General features: G+C 43.8%; 1 protein-coding gene and 1 non-coding gene across 2 annotated transcripts; both read left to right on the forward strand.

Moving 5' to 3' along the window:
- Positions 1-672: 672 nt before the first annotated feature.
- Positions 673-744, forward strand: TRNAE-CUC. Its single transcript has one exon. It is a non-coding gene; the product is annotated as a tRNA-Glu (tRNA).
- A 1,806-nt stretch (positions 745-2,550) lies between these two features.
- PRR23C (proline rich 23C) lies at positions 2,551-3,391 on the forward strand. The gene has a single exon (XM_033201259.1). It carries the CDS (start codon positions 2,600-2,602, stop codon positions 3,389-3,391), a length of 792 nt encoding a protein of 263 aa, XP_033057150.1. The 5' UTR covers positions 2,551-2,599.
- The last annotated feature ends 9,647 nt before the right edge of the window (positions 3,392-13,038 follow it).

A 13,038-nucleotide genomic window follows, 5' to 3' on the forward strand; every position in this document is an offset into this window, starting at 1 on the left:
GTCCCAGGCCACTTGACCCCAGGAGAATTCCCCACCATGCAGCCACCGGGCAGCCACCATAAACCACCCAAAGCGGGCCAGTTGTGCTAAGAAAAGTACTGAACGGTGCCCAGAAAGTTTAAGTTCCCTCCGTAACACTGACACCAACAAGCAGGTCCCTGATCACAAGCATGAGCCACCGGGTTTCATGAACTCCTCAACTGAGAAATGAAAACAAGTCCAATGATCTTGGAGTAAAACAGAATTTTTTGGAGATGCTCACATAGAATACCTAAGCCCCACGTTCCAAGAATTGTACTTCAATCGCTCTGGGATGGGGCAAATAATCTGCATTTTCCATTAACCTACCAGAGGATAACAGTGCCATCAAGTGATGACAGACCACTGTCCAGCAAGAGAGACTTGATTTAAATGTAAAGACTATCCAAAGGAACACTATGCAACCCTAAAAAAGAATAAATTTTGTAGAAAGGGGAGGGAGATAAATAACATGTATGAGATTTGCTTTTAAATGCCCAAGAATATTCTGGAATGATAAAATGTAATAATGGTTCCCGCCAAGGTGGGACATCACATGCTTAGCAAAGATGTCAGGAAATGCTTTGTTGTCCCCCGTAAGCACTTGAAAATATTACCTATTCCAAAATCAGAGCTGAGTATTTTCTCCTATTAACACTGGTGGTCTAGTGGTTAGGATTCGGCGCTCTCACCGCCGCGGCCCAGGTTCGATTCCTGGTCAAGGAACCAAGAAATGTGGCAGGACCATCCGCAAACAAAATTCCTCAGACACCGGATTAAAGAAGGAAGGGGTTTTTTATTCGGCCGGGCGGCCGAATAAAAAACCCCTTCCTTCTTTAATCCGGTGTCTGAGGAGTTTTGTCTGTGGCTCGTCCCGCTACAGAGCTACACCTTCCCTTTTACCGCCTGGACATGCCACGCAGAAGTGCCTTTCAGCTGACACAGGTCAAAAACGCTGACATTGTGTAGGTGTATCACCTTAAACGGAGCCGGACAAGCCAGACTCCGTTCTGCTAGTTCCTGGCTCTTGGGCAAGTTGGTTAACCTTTCTGCATAACATTTTCATCATCTATGAATTGGGCTAAAACAGACCTCGGAACTGTAGTTTAGGTCAAATTAGATAAAGTTAACCATACTTCAGCTGACTGTAGCATAATAGAGTTGGCCCTCTGGAAACACGGGTTTCGCATTCGCAGATTCAACCAACAGAAGACCGAAAATATTCGGCAAAAAATGGAAAATAACACAATAAAAAACATATATATATAAGGCCGGGCACGGTGACTCACGCCTGTAGTCCCAGCACTTTGGGAGGCCAAGGCGGGTGGATAGCTTGAGCCCAGGAGTTCGAGTCCAGCCTGGGCAATATGGCGTAACCCTGTCTCTACAAAAAAATACAAAACTTAGCCAAGTGTGGTGGAACGTGCCTGTAATCCCAGCTACTCAGGAAGCTGAGGTGGGAGGATCACCAGAGCCCAGGAGATGGTGGTTGTAGTGAGCAGAGATTGCACCACAGCACTCCAGCCTGGGCGACAGAATGAAATTCCATCTCAGAAACAAACTATATTTTATATATATATATATCTGTATAGCAACCAGGGATATAGTATTTACACTGTATTACGTACTATAAGTATTCTAGAGATGTTTTAAAATAAGTGGAAGGATGTAAGTGATACGCAAATGTACACCATTTTATATGAGACTTGAGCATCTGTAGATTTTGGTATCCACGCGGGAGTCCGGGAACCAATCCTCCAGGAATATCAAGGGAAGACTTTAATTACTACAGTACCAATTATTGTAATAAACAGATAATGCAGGGGCTGCCATCGTCACGCAGGATCCCAGCTTTACTCTCCCTTCCAAGACCCCTAAAAAGATATTACATCGATGTACAAGCTAGGAGAACCGAAAAACGCACGCCACTATTTGTCAACAGTAACGCGCAGGGCACTTCCGGGACGGGGCCTGGGAGGATGGATTTAGGACTCGGTGTGCTGGTTTGGCACTCCACCAGTGTGACGTGAACCTGAATCGGTCTTCAACTCCGCGTCTGAGGTCAACGCAAAGGACAAGAACTTGATACTGGAAGCCAGGCCCTAGAGCGGCACAGATGCTCGGCCCCCAGCGGCCCGTAAGAGTATTTCCCCAGCGTGACCGACCAACCATAGCCACCGCTATTGGGCAGCAGGGGTACCTCCGCCTCTAGGGCGGGTCCTCCAGGGGGCGGAGGATTGTGTGACATTTTGCGACTTCGGTTCAGCTGCCGTCATTTACAACATAATTGGCTTTGCAGTGCGCATCCGGGTCTGCGTCAGGAAGGCCCAAGATTCCAGCGCTCGAGGCTGAGCTCCACAGCGTGCGAGGCTCCACCAGTAGCACGGACTCCGATCTCCGGGAGGCGCCCCCAAGGCTCCGAGGACTCGCCCCACGTCGCGCGGTCCTGAGCCCCGTCCGCCCCAACCCGCCTGGCCTACCACTGACACCTGCTACCTCAAAGAGGACTTCGCCGCCCGCGCCCCCCGCCCCCACGTCCTCTGCCAGGCCCAGGAGCGCCGTCCGCAGCGCCGTCGAGGTGATGGGCAGCCGGCCCCGCAGTCCCAGCGCCTGCCTTGCGCCCTGGTGGGGACAGCAGCCAGGAGGACCAGGCCCTGCCAAGCGCAGCCGATTGGAGGAGCCCGCGGGCCCCGAACCCCGCGAGGCGCCCAGCCTGGAAGACCCGGCGGGGATCCCGGCCGTGGACGCGCTCACCTCCGTGGTGGTCCTGGCGGCGGGCTGTGCCCTGCGTGTGCCGCTAGAGAACGTCGACCTGGTGCTGGAGCTCGCGCCAATGTCGGTCCTGCGAGTGTCTCTTGGTGGACACACCCTAATCCTGATCCCGGAGGTCCTCCTAAGCTCCGTCGACGAACGCTCAGGAGCGCAGGGCGACTCGTCTGCCGGCCTGGAAGTGGACGTTTTCCTGGGCGCTCACGGGGAAGACGTCGTCGTCGAGCAGGAAGTCGTCTGCGCATCTGTCCCAGAGATCGCTGCCCAGGAAGAGGCCTACGAGGAGGACGCGGACTCTGAATTCCCGGAGCTCTGCATGGACTCCGCATCCGGCTCAGCAGCTGGGCTCTACCCCTCCGCTAGAAGTATGTTCAGCCCCTACCGGGAGGGCCCCATCCCAGGGCCCTGTGCTCCGGCCTCCAATCCCAGTTCAGAGAGACGCTCTCCAAGCCCCATCTTCGACCCGGAATTCCACCTTCTGGAGCCTGTCCCCAGCTCACCTCTCCAACCTCTACCTCCCTCTCCAAGTCCAGGTCCCCACGCGCGACCGGAGCTCCCAGAGCGCCCTCCGTGCAAGGCCCGGAGACGCCTGTTCCAGGAATGAGCTGCCTCCCACAATCCCTTGCCACGCTACTGGGCTCCAGATGTCTGTCTCCTGATAGCCCTTTTGTGGATGTTGCGCAACCTACAAGGATCTCCGAGAGTGGATGACGGATAGATGCTTTTTTGATAGAGGCTGCGTTGCAGAATTTTGGATCAGTGGCTGACTTAGAAAGTCTGGAAAAAAAGATCCTCCTTGGCATAAAACTACGCTAGTTGAAATACAGTCTACTTTCAGACTGTGAGATTGCTGCATCGGGCCTGTTTTGTATGGAAGTCACCCCTAGGCAGCTCCATTCCCCCTGGTTTTGCTTTAAACCTCAGTTCCAGCAATTTTCTCTAAAAATCCGCCCTTTCCCGCGCACCTTACCATGGCACGCCTTTTCTCCCAAGTTAATTACTAAAAATAATTACATTTATTTTGTTTAATGGGTTTTGGCCCTAGTCTCTGGGCTAGTTTATGACGACCTTCTCACCATGGAATTTTTCTGTATGGTGGCCTGAACCCTTTGGGGGGATCTTGCAAATAGCTGTACCTGGACAAATGTTTGTTGTTTGCAAAACAGACAGAACTGGAAATAATGATCATGTACCCTCCTTTTTTTCATGATTGGCTTAGCAAATTGTTTATGTTATTGGGCTTTATTTTCCCCCCAACTCTTAGAGCCAGCTCTTTTTCATTCATTACTTCTTGTATGTTTTTAATATAATTATTTTATCTTGGAAAAGCTTATAATTCTAAGACTCTGTGTGTGTATGTGTGTGTTGTTTGTTTGCTTGTTTTTTGACACAAGAGTTTTGCTCTTGTTGCCCAGGCTGGAGTGCAATGGCACAAACTCAGCTCACTGCAACCTTCGCCTCCCAGGTTCAAGTGATTCTCCCGCCTCAGCCTCCCAGGTAGCTGGGATCACAGGCATGTGCCACCACACCCGACTAATTTTGTATTTTTAGTGGAGACGGGTTTCACCATGTTGGCCACGCTGGTCTCGAAATCCTGACTTCAGGTGATCCATCCACCTCAGCCTCCCAAAATGCTAGGATTACAGGCATGAGCCACTGCGCCCAGCCGGAAATAATATGTTTCTTAGGTTGATCTTGTATCAAACGCAATTACTGAATTTCTTTAATGGCGTATGTGTAGATTCTCGATTGATTGATAAAAATAGTCCAAATAATGAGAATATTGTCTCTTGACAAGCTTCTTACATCTTATTTTTCCTTAATCTTTTATATTGGATATTACTTCAAGTCGAGGTTGAACAGTATGGTTCGGGCATTTGTTTTATGCCTTGTGTTAATGCTTCTAAATTTTACCATAAAGTATGATCTTTACATGGTTGTTAGATAACCCGTAATCTATTGAAGTAGTTAATTTTCAGTCTTTCAGATAATGAAAAAGTGTTGAATTTTTGCTTTGTTTTTGCCTAAGTTACTACAAAGATGTCATCAACGAGGGCGGGCGCGGTGGCTCAAGCCTGTAATCCCAGCACTTTGGGAGGCCGAGATGGGCAGATCACGAGGTCAGGAGATCGGAGACCATCCTGGCTAACACGGTGAAATCCCGTCTCTACTAAAAAATACAAAAAACTAGCTGGGCAAGGTGGCGGGCACCTGTAGTCCCAGCTACTCAGGAGGCTGAGGCAGGAGAATGGCATAAACCCAGGAGGCGAAGATTGCAGTGAGCCAAGATCCGCCCACTGCACTCCAGCCTGGGCGACAGAGCGAGACTCCATCTCAAAAAAAAAAAAAAAGAAAGATGTTATCAACTTATTTTAAATGTTGACATTTAATTATTTGTGTGTATACAATAATACGATACAATAGCTAGATGGAATCTTGGGCCACGAGAGTATGTACAGAAACCTGGCAAGAGTGCTAATGAGACCAGGCTTTGGGGCTGGTCCAATTTAAAACAATTGGATGCTTTATGAGGACCTGAGGAGACACAAGTGGAAGGAGAAAGGCAGTAACTGCAGGGTCCATTTAAGGTTTTAAATGTTAAAAATTTAAGAAACTTTTTTTTCTGTATGAATAAGATGACTTTTTGTAATTTCTTTTTTAATCAACTCATGGTGATTTGTGTTAATTTCTAACTACTAAGTATCCTTGCATTTCTGCTATTCTACCGTATTTTATATGATTCTAACTCCACCTTGGGTTGTTTTTTGTTTTGTTTTTTGCCTTTTTTTGAATGTTTGTTTGTTTTACATAACCATATACAGCACTAATTTTTTTATTGTACTTTAAGTTTTGGGGTACATGTGCAGAATGTGCAGTTTTGTTACATAGGTATACATGTACCATGGTGGTTTGCTGCACTCATCAACCCGTCACCTACACTAGGTATTTCTCCTAATGTTATCCCTCCCCATCTCCTGACCCCCCGACAGGCCCCGGTATGTGATGTTCCCCTCCCTGTGTCCATGTGTTCTCATTGTTCAGCCCCCACTTATGAGTGATAGCATGCAGTGTTTGGTTTTCTGTTCTTGTGATAGTTTATAACGTACTAATTTTAAAATGTCATTGTTTTGCCTCACTTTTTGTAATGAAATAAATTATTGCTGATAAAGTTAAAGCCAATGAGATGCTAGTTTTTTTGTTGTTGTTGAACATCAACAATTATTATTTAGATTTTCCAACATGCTTTACCAGTTAATTTGCTCGCTTTCTATTCTTGGCATTCCACTCCTTTATTCTGGCCTCATTTGTCTTCTTTCCATGGTACACTTTTTAAGAATTCTTTCAGCTATGGTTTATGTGGTAAATCTTGGGTTCGTATGTCTGCAAATATTTCAATTACACCTTCAAACTTGTAGTATGGTAGCTGGGTTTGGAATTCTAAAATAAATCCTATACTCTCTCACTACTTTAAAAAAATTCTGTTATTTTCCATGACATTTATTGTTGCAGGTGAGAAGATGTCATTTGTATTGCCATTCCTTTAACAGGATTAGGCTGCTTACACTAGTATTTTTCTTTTTTTTTTTTTTTTTTTTTTTGAGACGGAGTCTCGGTCTGTCACCCAGGCTGGAGCTCCGCCTCCCGGGTTCCCACCATTCTCCTGCCTCAGCCTCCCAAGTAGCTGGGACTACAGGCGCCGCCACCTCACCCGGCTAGTTTTTTTTTTTTTTGTATTTTTAGTAGAGACGGGGTTTCACCGTGTTAGCCAGGATGGTCTCGATCTCCTGACCTCGTGATCCGCCCGTCTCGGCCTCCCAAAGTGCTGGGATTACAGGCTTGAGCCACCTCGCCTGGCCTAGTATTTTTCTTGACTTTGATGCCCTATGGTTTCACTAAACCTGATGTATTTTTTGATAGATTTTTGCCAGCTGCAACTCAGTGAGCTTTCTATAGATGGAAAATTAATTCTTCCATAAGATCTCAAAATATATATATCTCTTGCACGTTTAAACCTCTCTCCAATCTCTGAAACTCCTAATAGAGAAATGGTGCTGCTTAATCAATGCCCTCCCAGATCTCTTAATATCTATATTTTCATACCCTGTATCATAGCACACTTTTGCTCTTCCAATTAACTGATTCTGTCACTATCTGTTTTCAAAATTCATTTATTGTTCTGTATAAGACTTTATTTCAAATACTGCATTTTTCATTTTCAAGACTTTTGATTTCTTGGTTTTTTATATCTATTTGCTCTTATTTCACAACTTTTGGTCAATGTCATATAAACTTTTCTAGTTTCACGGATGTTATCTCCTCCTTTATCTCTAGAAGAAATTAAATATTCTTATTTTAAATTGTATATTAATTAGCTCAATAATTATATTTCCTCAGGCATAACATCTCCAATTATTTGATAGCATTTAATGACACTGATTTTCCCCTGGGCAAAAATTTTGGTATGTGGACATATTTTGAATGTGAATTCATTTTCTGTTCCAAATTTGTTTTGTTTTGTAGAGACAGGGTCTCACTCTGTCTCTCAGGCTGGAGTGCAGTGGCATGATCACAGTTCACTGTAGTCTTGACCTCTCATGCTCAAGCAATCCTCCCATCTCAGCCTCCCCAGTAGCTGGGGCTATAGGCATGTGCCACCATGCCTGGCTAGGGTTTTACATTTTTATTTTTTTGTAGAGAGAATCTTCCCTGTTGCCCAGGCTGATCTCAAACTCCTGGGCTCAAGCAATCCTCCTACCTTGGCCTCCCAAAGTAGTGGGATTACAGGCATGTCTGCTCCATATTTGAATTTTACATTTGCCTCTTTCTTGCTCCCTAAGGGTCAAGATTCAGAGTCAGACTTTATGGAGCTCATATGATTTGCAACTCAAAAACCACAGTTCCCATCCTCAAGCAATCATACATGGCCCAACTTCCAATTTCAATGCAGTAGTGACACTGGGCTGGACTGTTCATAGTCTCAACCCCATCAAGACTGCTGGGAGTATTAGCAGATAAATTCAGTTGCTCTCCAACTACCCTCAGCCTCCATGGGTAATTCATGCCAATAACTGTTCAAGTAGAGGGTATACAGGCCCAGCTCACTTGCTTTGAGTCAACTCTGAAGAATCATCCCATTCTAGGGCTCTCAGTGAGTTGGCTGAGGCTTTGTTGCAGCTGTATCCCAGTTCAACTCCTCCATCTGTCCTGTCATATTTTCTTTGTTCCCCAAAATTTCTGCATGCAAATATCCATGACATAGTCTTCCTAAGCCAATTGAAGATAGCTGGTGCCAGGGGTTGTCATAGGAAGTAGCCACTAAACTGGATTTCAGAGCTGAATCATGGAGCATGAATAGCCCATGGCATGTTACAGGAAAGCAGATAAGATCTTAATCAATGGCAAACTAACTGGGACTCTGGAAAGAAGGCAATATACTGGCATTGGCAGAATCCCAGGCATTAGAAAAATTGAGGGCACAGAGTAATTATATGCATGATAGTTATAAATAATGGGGAATTGAATAGCCTTTTTTGGGACAATAAATGCATTTGAGAAAGAAAGTGAAAGTCGGACGGTGATTGATTACCAATAAAACCCAAATATGAAATGTAGACGTTCTTCCTGGCAGCATACAAATAGCCTTTCATCTCCTGTAGCTAACGAGGGGGAAAGCAACTGAGGATCTGGCCCAGAATTTACTGCAAGGATAGTGGCGGTATAAAGGCTGAATTCTCAAACTTGGAAAGTCTGTAATGGTGAGGTCCCAGCCCAGACTGGGCCCTGAAACGTTGGATGAAAATAACCAAGTAGATTCACTTGAATATCTTGAATCCCAAACCCCCTTCCATCCTCTTGGCCTGCAGAAGTGGCCTACTCCTCTCTATTAAAGGTTGGCACTCCACCCTTGCATAAGATGATACAGAAGCCTCTGCCTAGCAAGATAACATGCACCCACCTCAGGAACTACCTTCACCTCCTCTCTTTGCTACAGGCCAGTAACTAAAGCATGTTATAACCCAGCCAGGGAAATACTGGCCTGTAACTAAGGAAAGGGGCTCTGTATGCCCTAGAATTGCTGTCAGTGTTACCCAACATATACCAGCAGGAGTCAAGTGTAAGACTGAGAGTGCTAGATGTCAGCCTAGAGAAGGGAGAGTGTATCGATTTAGAAGCACTCTCCCAAGATACATGATTTAACACCCTGGCAAGGATGCTGTAAGATAGTGCTAACAATCTGATGGGTGGATCTTGCAGGGTTAGAGAAAAAGATGTCCCATACTAAGTAGGAATGCCATAACTGCCAAGACAGACAGCAGAGAAAAGGATCAAAACGTCCAGAGAAGTGGATATGATACAGTGGATATACTACCTAAGGCTATCAAATACATCAGCTACTATGATGTGTGGAAGGGCCTCGAGGGACATTGTGTAATAAACAAATGCCCTAGAGAGGCACCAGGGTCATTGAGAAGCCCAGTAGGCCAAGGTAAGGGCAGGAAATGCCATTAGAGAGCTGGACTCCTTGGTAGCCAAGGGAATAATAGGATCTGAGAGACTGAAAATACAAATGAACAATGTCCAGACCACACATGACAGTAAAAATCTTACCCACAGCCTCTGCAGCAACTATCCCAGAAGCCAAACCACAGTCTCTGCAGTAACTGGCCCAAAATGGTCCAGATTTGTTCAACAACTGCCAGGTGTTCTAATTTTCACCCTCACTTCCAACTCAGGACCAACCAGAAAAAGCCAAATACGTTATGCCTAAGATACAAGGTGCACAAACCAACCAATCACGTAGGATGCCCCACTTCTAGTTGGTCCACCTACAGTTTCCCTATGCCAGCAACTTCCAATCAGACATACCTGAAGTCTTCTCCTTTTTCACTATAAAATTTTCCAACTCACCTGCCTGCCAATAAGTCTCTATCAAACGCAAGTGATGGGGCTAACTCCCTTGCTATAGCAAGCTCTAAATAAATCACCTCTGCTTGTTCCCATTTGTGTGGTCTTCACTTATTTTCCATTTTTTTGTGAGATATGGTCCACACAGCCCAGTGTGGTAAGTCAACACTAGGTCTGAACTCTTTCTTTGCATTGAGTTCCCTGTTCATTTACTCTCAGTTTGGTACCCACGTTTTGTTATCAGTTCATTTGTTTGGCAGCTTTGATGGAATCAAACCATTTCTTTTCATCTCCTTTTACTCACTTTTGTGTTTCCATTTTGTGTTGTATGGTTTAAAAGTATTGTTTGTCACAAGAAAGAAAATTGCAGGGTACAACACAGTCATAGGCTCTACACACCTGTTGTTTGAGCCAGTCTCACAGTCTGGTGAGTTTGCAGTTCTCACCAGACAAGCTTCCATTTGGACAAATTTTTCTGTGGATTATCAATAAAAGTGGGTGAGGTTTTCCTGTTTTTATGTTTTGTTTTTAGAGCTTGGCTTTGATCCAGAAAGAGTGTTCTCTCTGGTTTTCCATCTACCACAGTCCACATTCAGACTATCAGTTTGGGAGCCTCTGACACTGAGGCACCAGCACCACATTTTGCTGACCATCACCATCTCTTATGGAGTTGTCTGAGCCCAAATCCTCTCCTCTTACAGAAAAAAAATGCCTGCTTCTTATATGTGTTCTCATTTAGAATCCTAATTCTGGTCCCTGTCTTTCTAAATGGCATAATTTTACCAAGGGTGATGTGAGCCTTTAATGGCTACTGTGGAGAACATTTAATTTGAAATCATTCATTTGAGAGGCACCTTCAAAAAGAATGAAAATAAGAGTTCTCAGGTTTAATAAGCAGCATTTTTATTTACATAGAGGTTTCCAATGAAACTCTAAATCAAAAATGACTTCATTAAAAGATTATTTGGCCAAAGCTAATGTGCAGTTTAGCAACAATGAACTAGATTCATTTTCCTAGTAAATGAATCCTCTGTCCTCGTCCACCAGTTCCCTCCCTATATCCAGATCTCCCTCTGCCCCTTATCCTTCCAATCTCTCTCCTTCCATACCTCCATCAACTCCTCCCTCCAGTTGTCCTTGTTCAGGCCCCCTACCTTTTCCCAACAACTTTCTCCAAAACCTAAAATGCCAGTTGTCTCTTCAGACCCATCCCTCCATGAACCAGGTATTCAGACAACTGGAGAATTTAAAGCTTGGACCTGAGCAGAATTGAGAGCTATAAGTTTCCCTAAATGCAGACAAGACTAGTAAACATTCATAGAATAGTTTAAAATCCTTTTGGGTACATCTGACCCAGAATTACCTGACTTATATCAACTCATACACATATGGGGCAGAAAGAACCACAGATGCTAAATCCTAGATAGCAAAAGTTGATTGGACTGACCCGGAGGATCTACAGGATATCTCTTTCCATAAAAAACTTGCAGTTCAGAAAACCCCTGAAAAGTAAATTAAAGTCTCCTAGAAGCCACACCCAAAACACTTCCAATAAAAATTAATGCAAGGGCTACCATTTCTACATTAAATGCTGTGCCTTCATGCTCTCTTCTTCAGAGTAACGGTACTGCACAGGTAGCAGGCATTTCAAATAACACAAATTTTCCCTATCTCCCAGCCTTTACCTGTAACCCTTGGGACTTTGCCTGGAAATATTCCTTCTTGTTCTGTGATAATACACCTGCAAATTTAATAAGGAGAGATATACTTTACACATGAGATTGCAAAAATAAATGCACACCAGAGGGATTATTTCTTAAGTTTCCAGAGGACTCCTCTATTTATAATCAAGTTGTGTTTGTTCTGAATATACCTTTGCATTCTCTATTTTATTTGATGTATACCCCAGATAAAGATCTTGACACTACTCCATGACCTTCTACAGGCTAAAGATTTCACTGGCATAGGAAAAACAATGAGAGCAGAACCTATTAAAGTTCAAATAGATCCTACCAAGCCATTACTCAAACTTCTCCAATAGCCCTTGAAGCCAAAGGAAGGGCTCAAACTTATGGTTGAAGGCCTTACATACAAAAGTCTTCTCATACTCTGCACTAGCCATTGTAACACTCCCATCCTCCGAGTAAAGAAACAAAACGATAAAGATACCAATTTGTTCAAGACCTCAAGGCCATCAACAAAATCATTATACCTCATTTCCTGGTAGAACTTGACCCAAATACTATTCTGTCATAAATTTCCACCTAAAGTTACTTGCTTCACAGTATTAGATCTTTGCTCTGCCTCTTTTAGTGTACTTCTCAATCAGGATAGTCAATACCTTTTTGCATTCACCTAAGGAGGACAATAATGTACTTAAGACAGTCATACCCCAGGAGTTCACTAGAGCCCCCTCCAATTTTCCCAGGTCCTCAATCAAGACTTAAAAGACCTAAAATGTCCCCTTGTGATTCAGTTCTGACACGATATGTAAATGATATCCTACTTTATTCAGAGAGCAAGGAGGTCTGTAAAAAGGTTTCCATTTAGTTGCCCCTAGCCTTATCAGAAAAGAAACATACACGTTTCAAAAGTCACAATTTTTTCCAAACCACAATCTATTACTTAGAGCATGACCTAACTGAGGAAGATAAACCATTCTCTACTGATATGCCAAACGCTATCCAAAAATATTCTAGACCCCTCACAAAAGACAACTAAGAGTATTTTGGAGTTTAACTGGATATTACAGACAATGAGTGCCAAGTTTTTCTAGGATTGAAATACCGTTTTATGAATTGACTAAGTCCTCAGTAAGAGACCCTCTCCTAAGGAAATCAAAAGCAAACAGGTTTTCTGTAACCTGAAAAAGACGTTCAGCAGCCTCTTTCTCTAGGCATCCCAAACTACAAAAATCTCTTTGTCTATTTGTGAATAAGCAATCTGGACAAGCCCTTGGGTTTTAACACAAATTGGTAGGAACCACTAAAAACATATTGCTCCGAAAACTGGAAGCAACCAAGCTGTCCTTCAATAGGTAGATGGATAAACAAACTGTAGTTCATCCATACAATGAAATATTATTCAGCCATAAAAAGAAATGATCTATCAAATCATGAAAAGGTATGGAGAAGTCTTAAAATGCCTATTACTAAGTGAAAGAAACCAACCTGAAAAAGTTGCATACTCTATGATTCTGACTATGTGACATTTTGGAAAAGATGAAACTGTGGAGACAGTAAAAATATTAGTGGCTGCCAAGTGTTTGGAGATGAAAAGAGGAGTGAATGGGTGCAACACAGAGGACCTCTAGGGGGATGAAACTATTCAGGATAATACTATGAT

Source organism: Trachypithecus francoisi, unplaced genomic scaffold (assembly GCF_009764315.1).
Source record: "Trachypithecus francoisi isolate TF-2019V2 unplaced genomic scaffold, Tfra_2.0 Lachesis_group0, whole genome shotgun sequence".
In the NCBI taxonomy this organism is placed as follows: Eukaryota; Metazoa; Chordata; class Mammalia; order Primates; family Cercopithecidae; genus Trachypithecus; species Trachypithecus francoisi.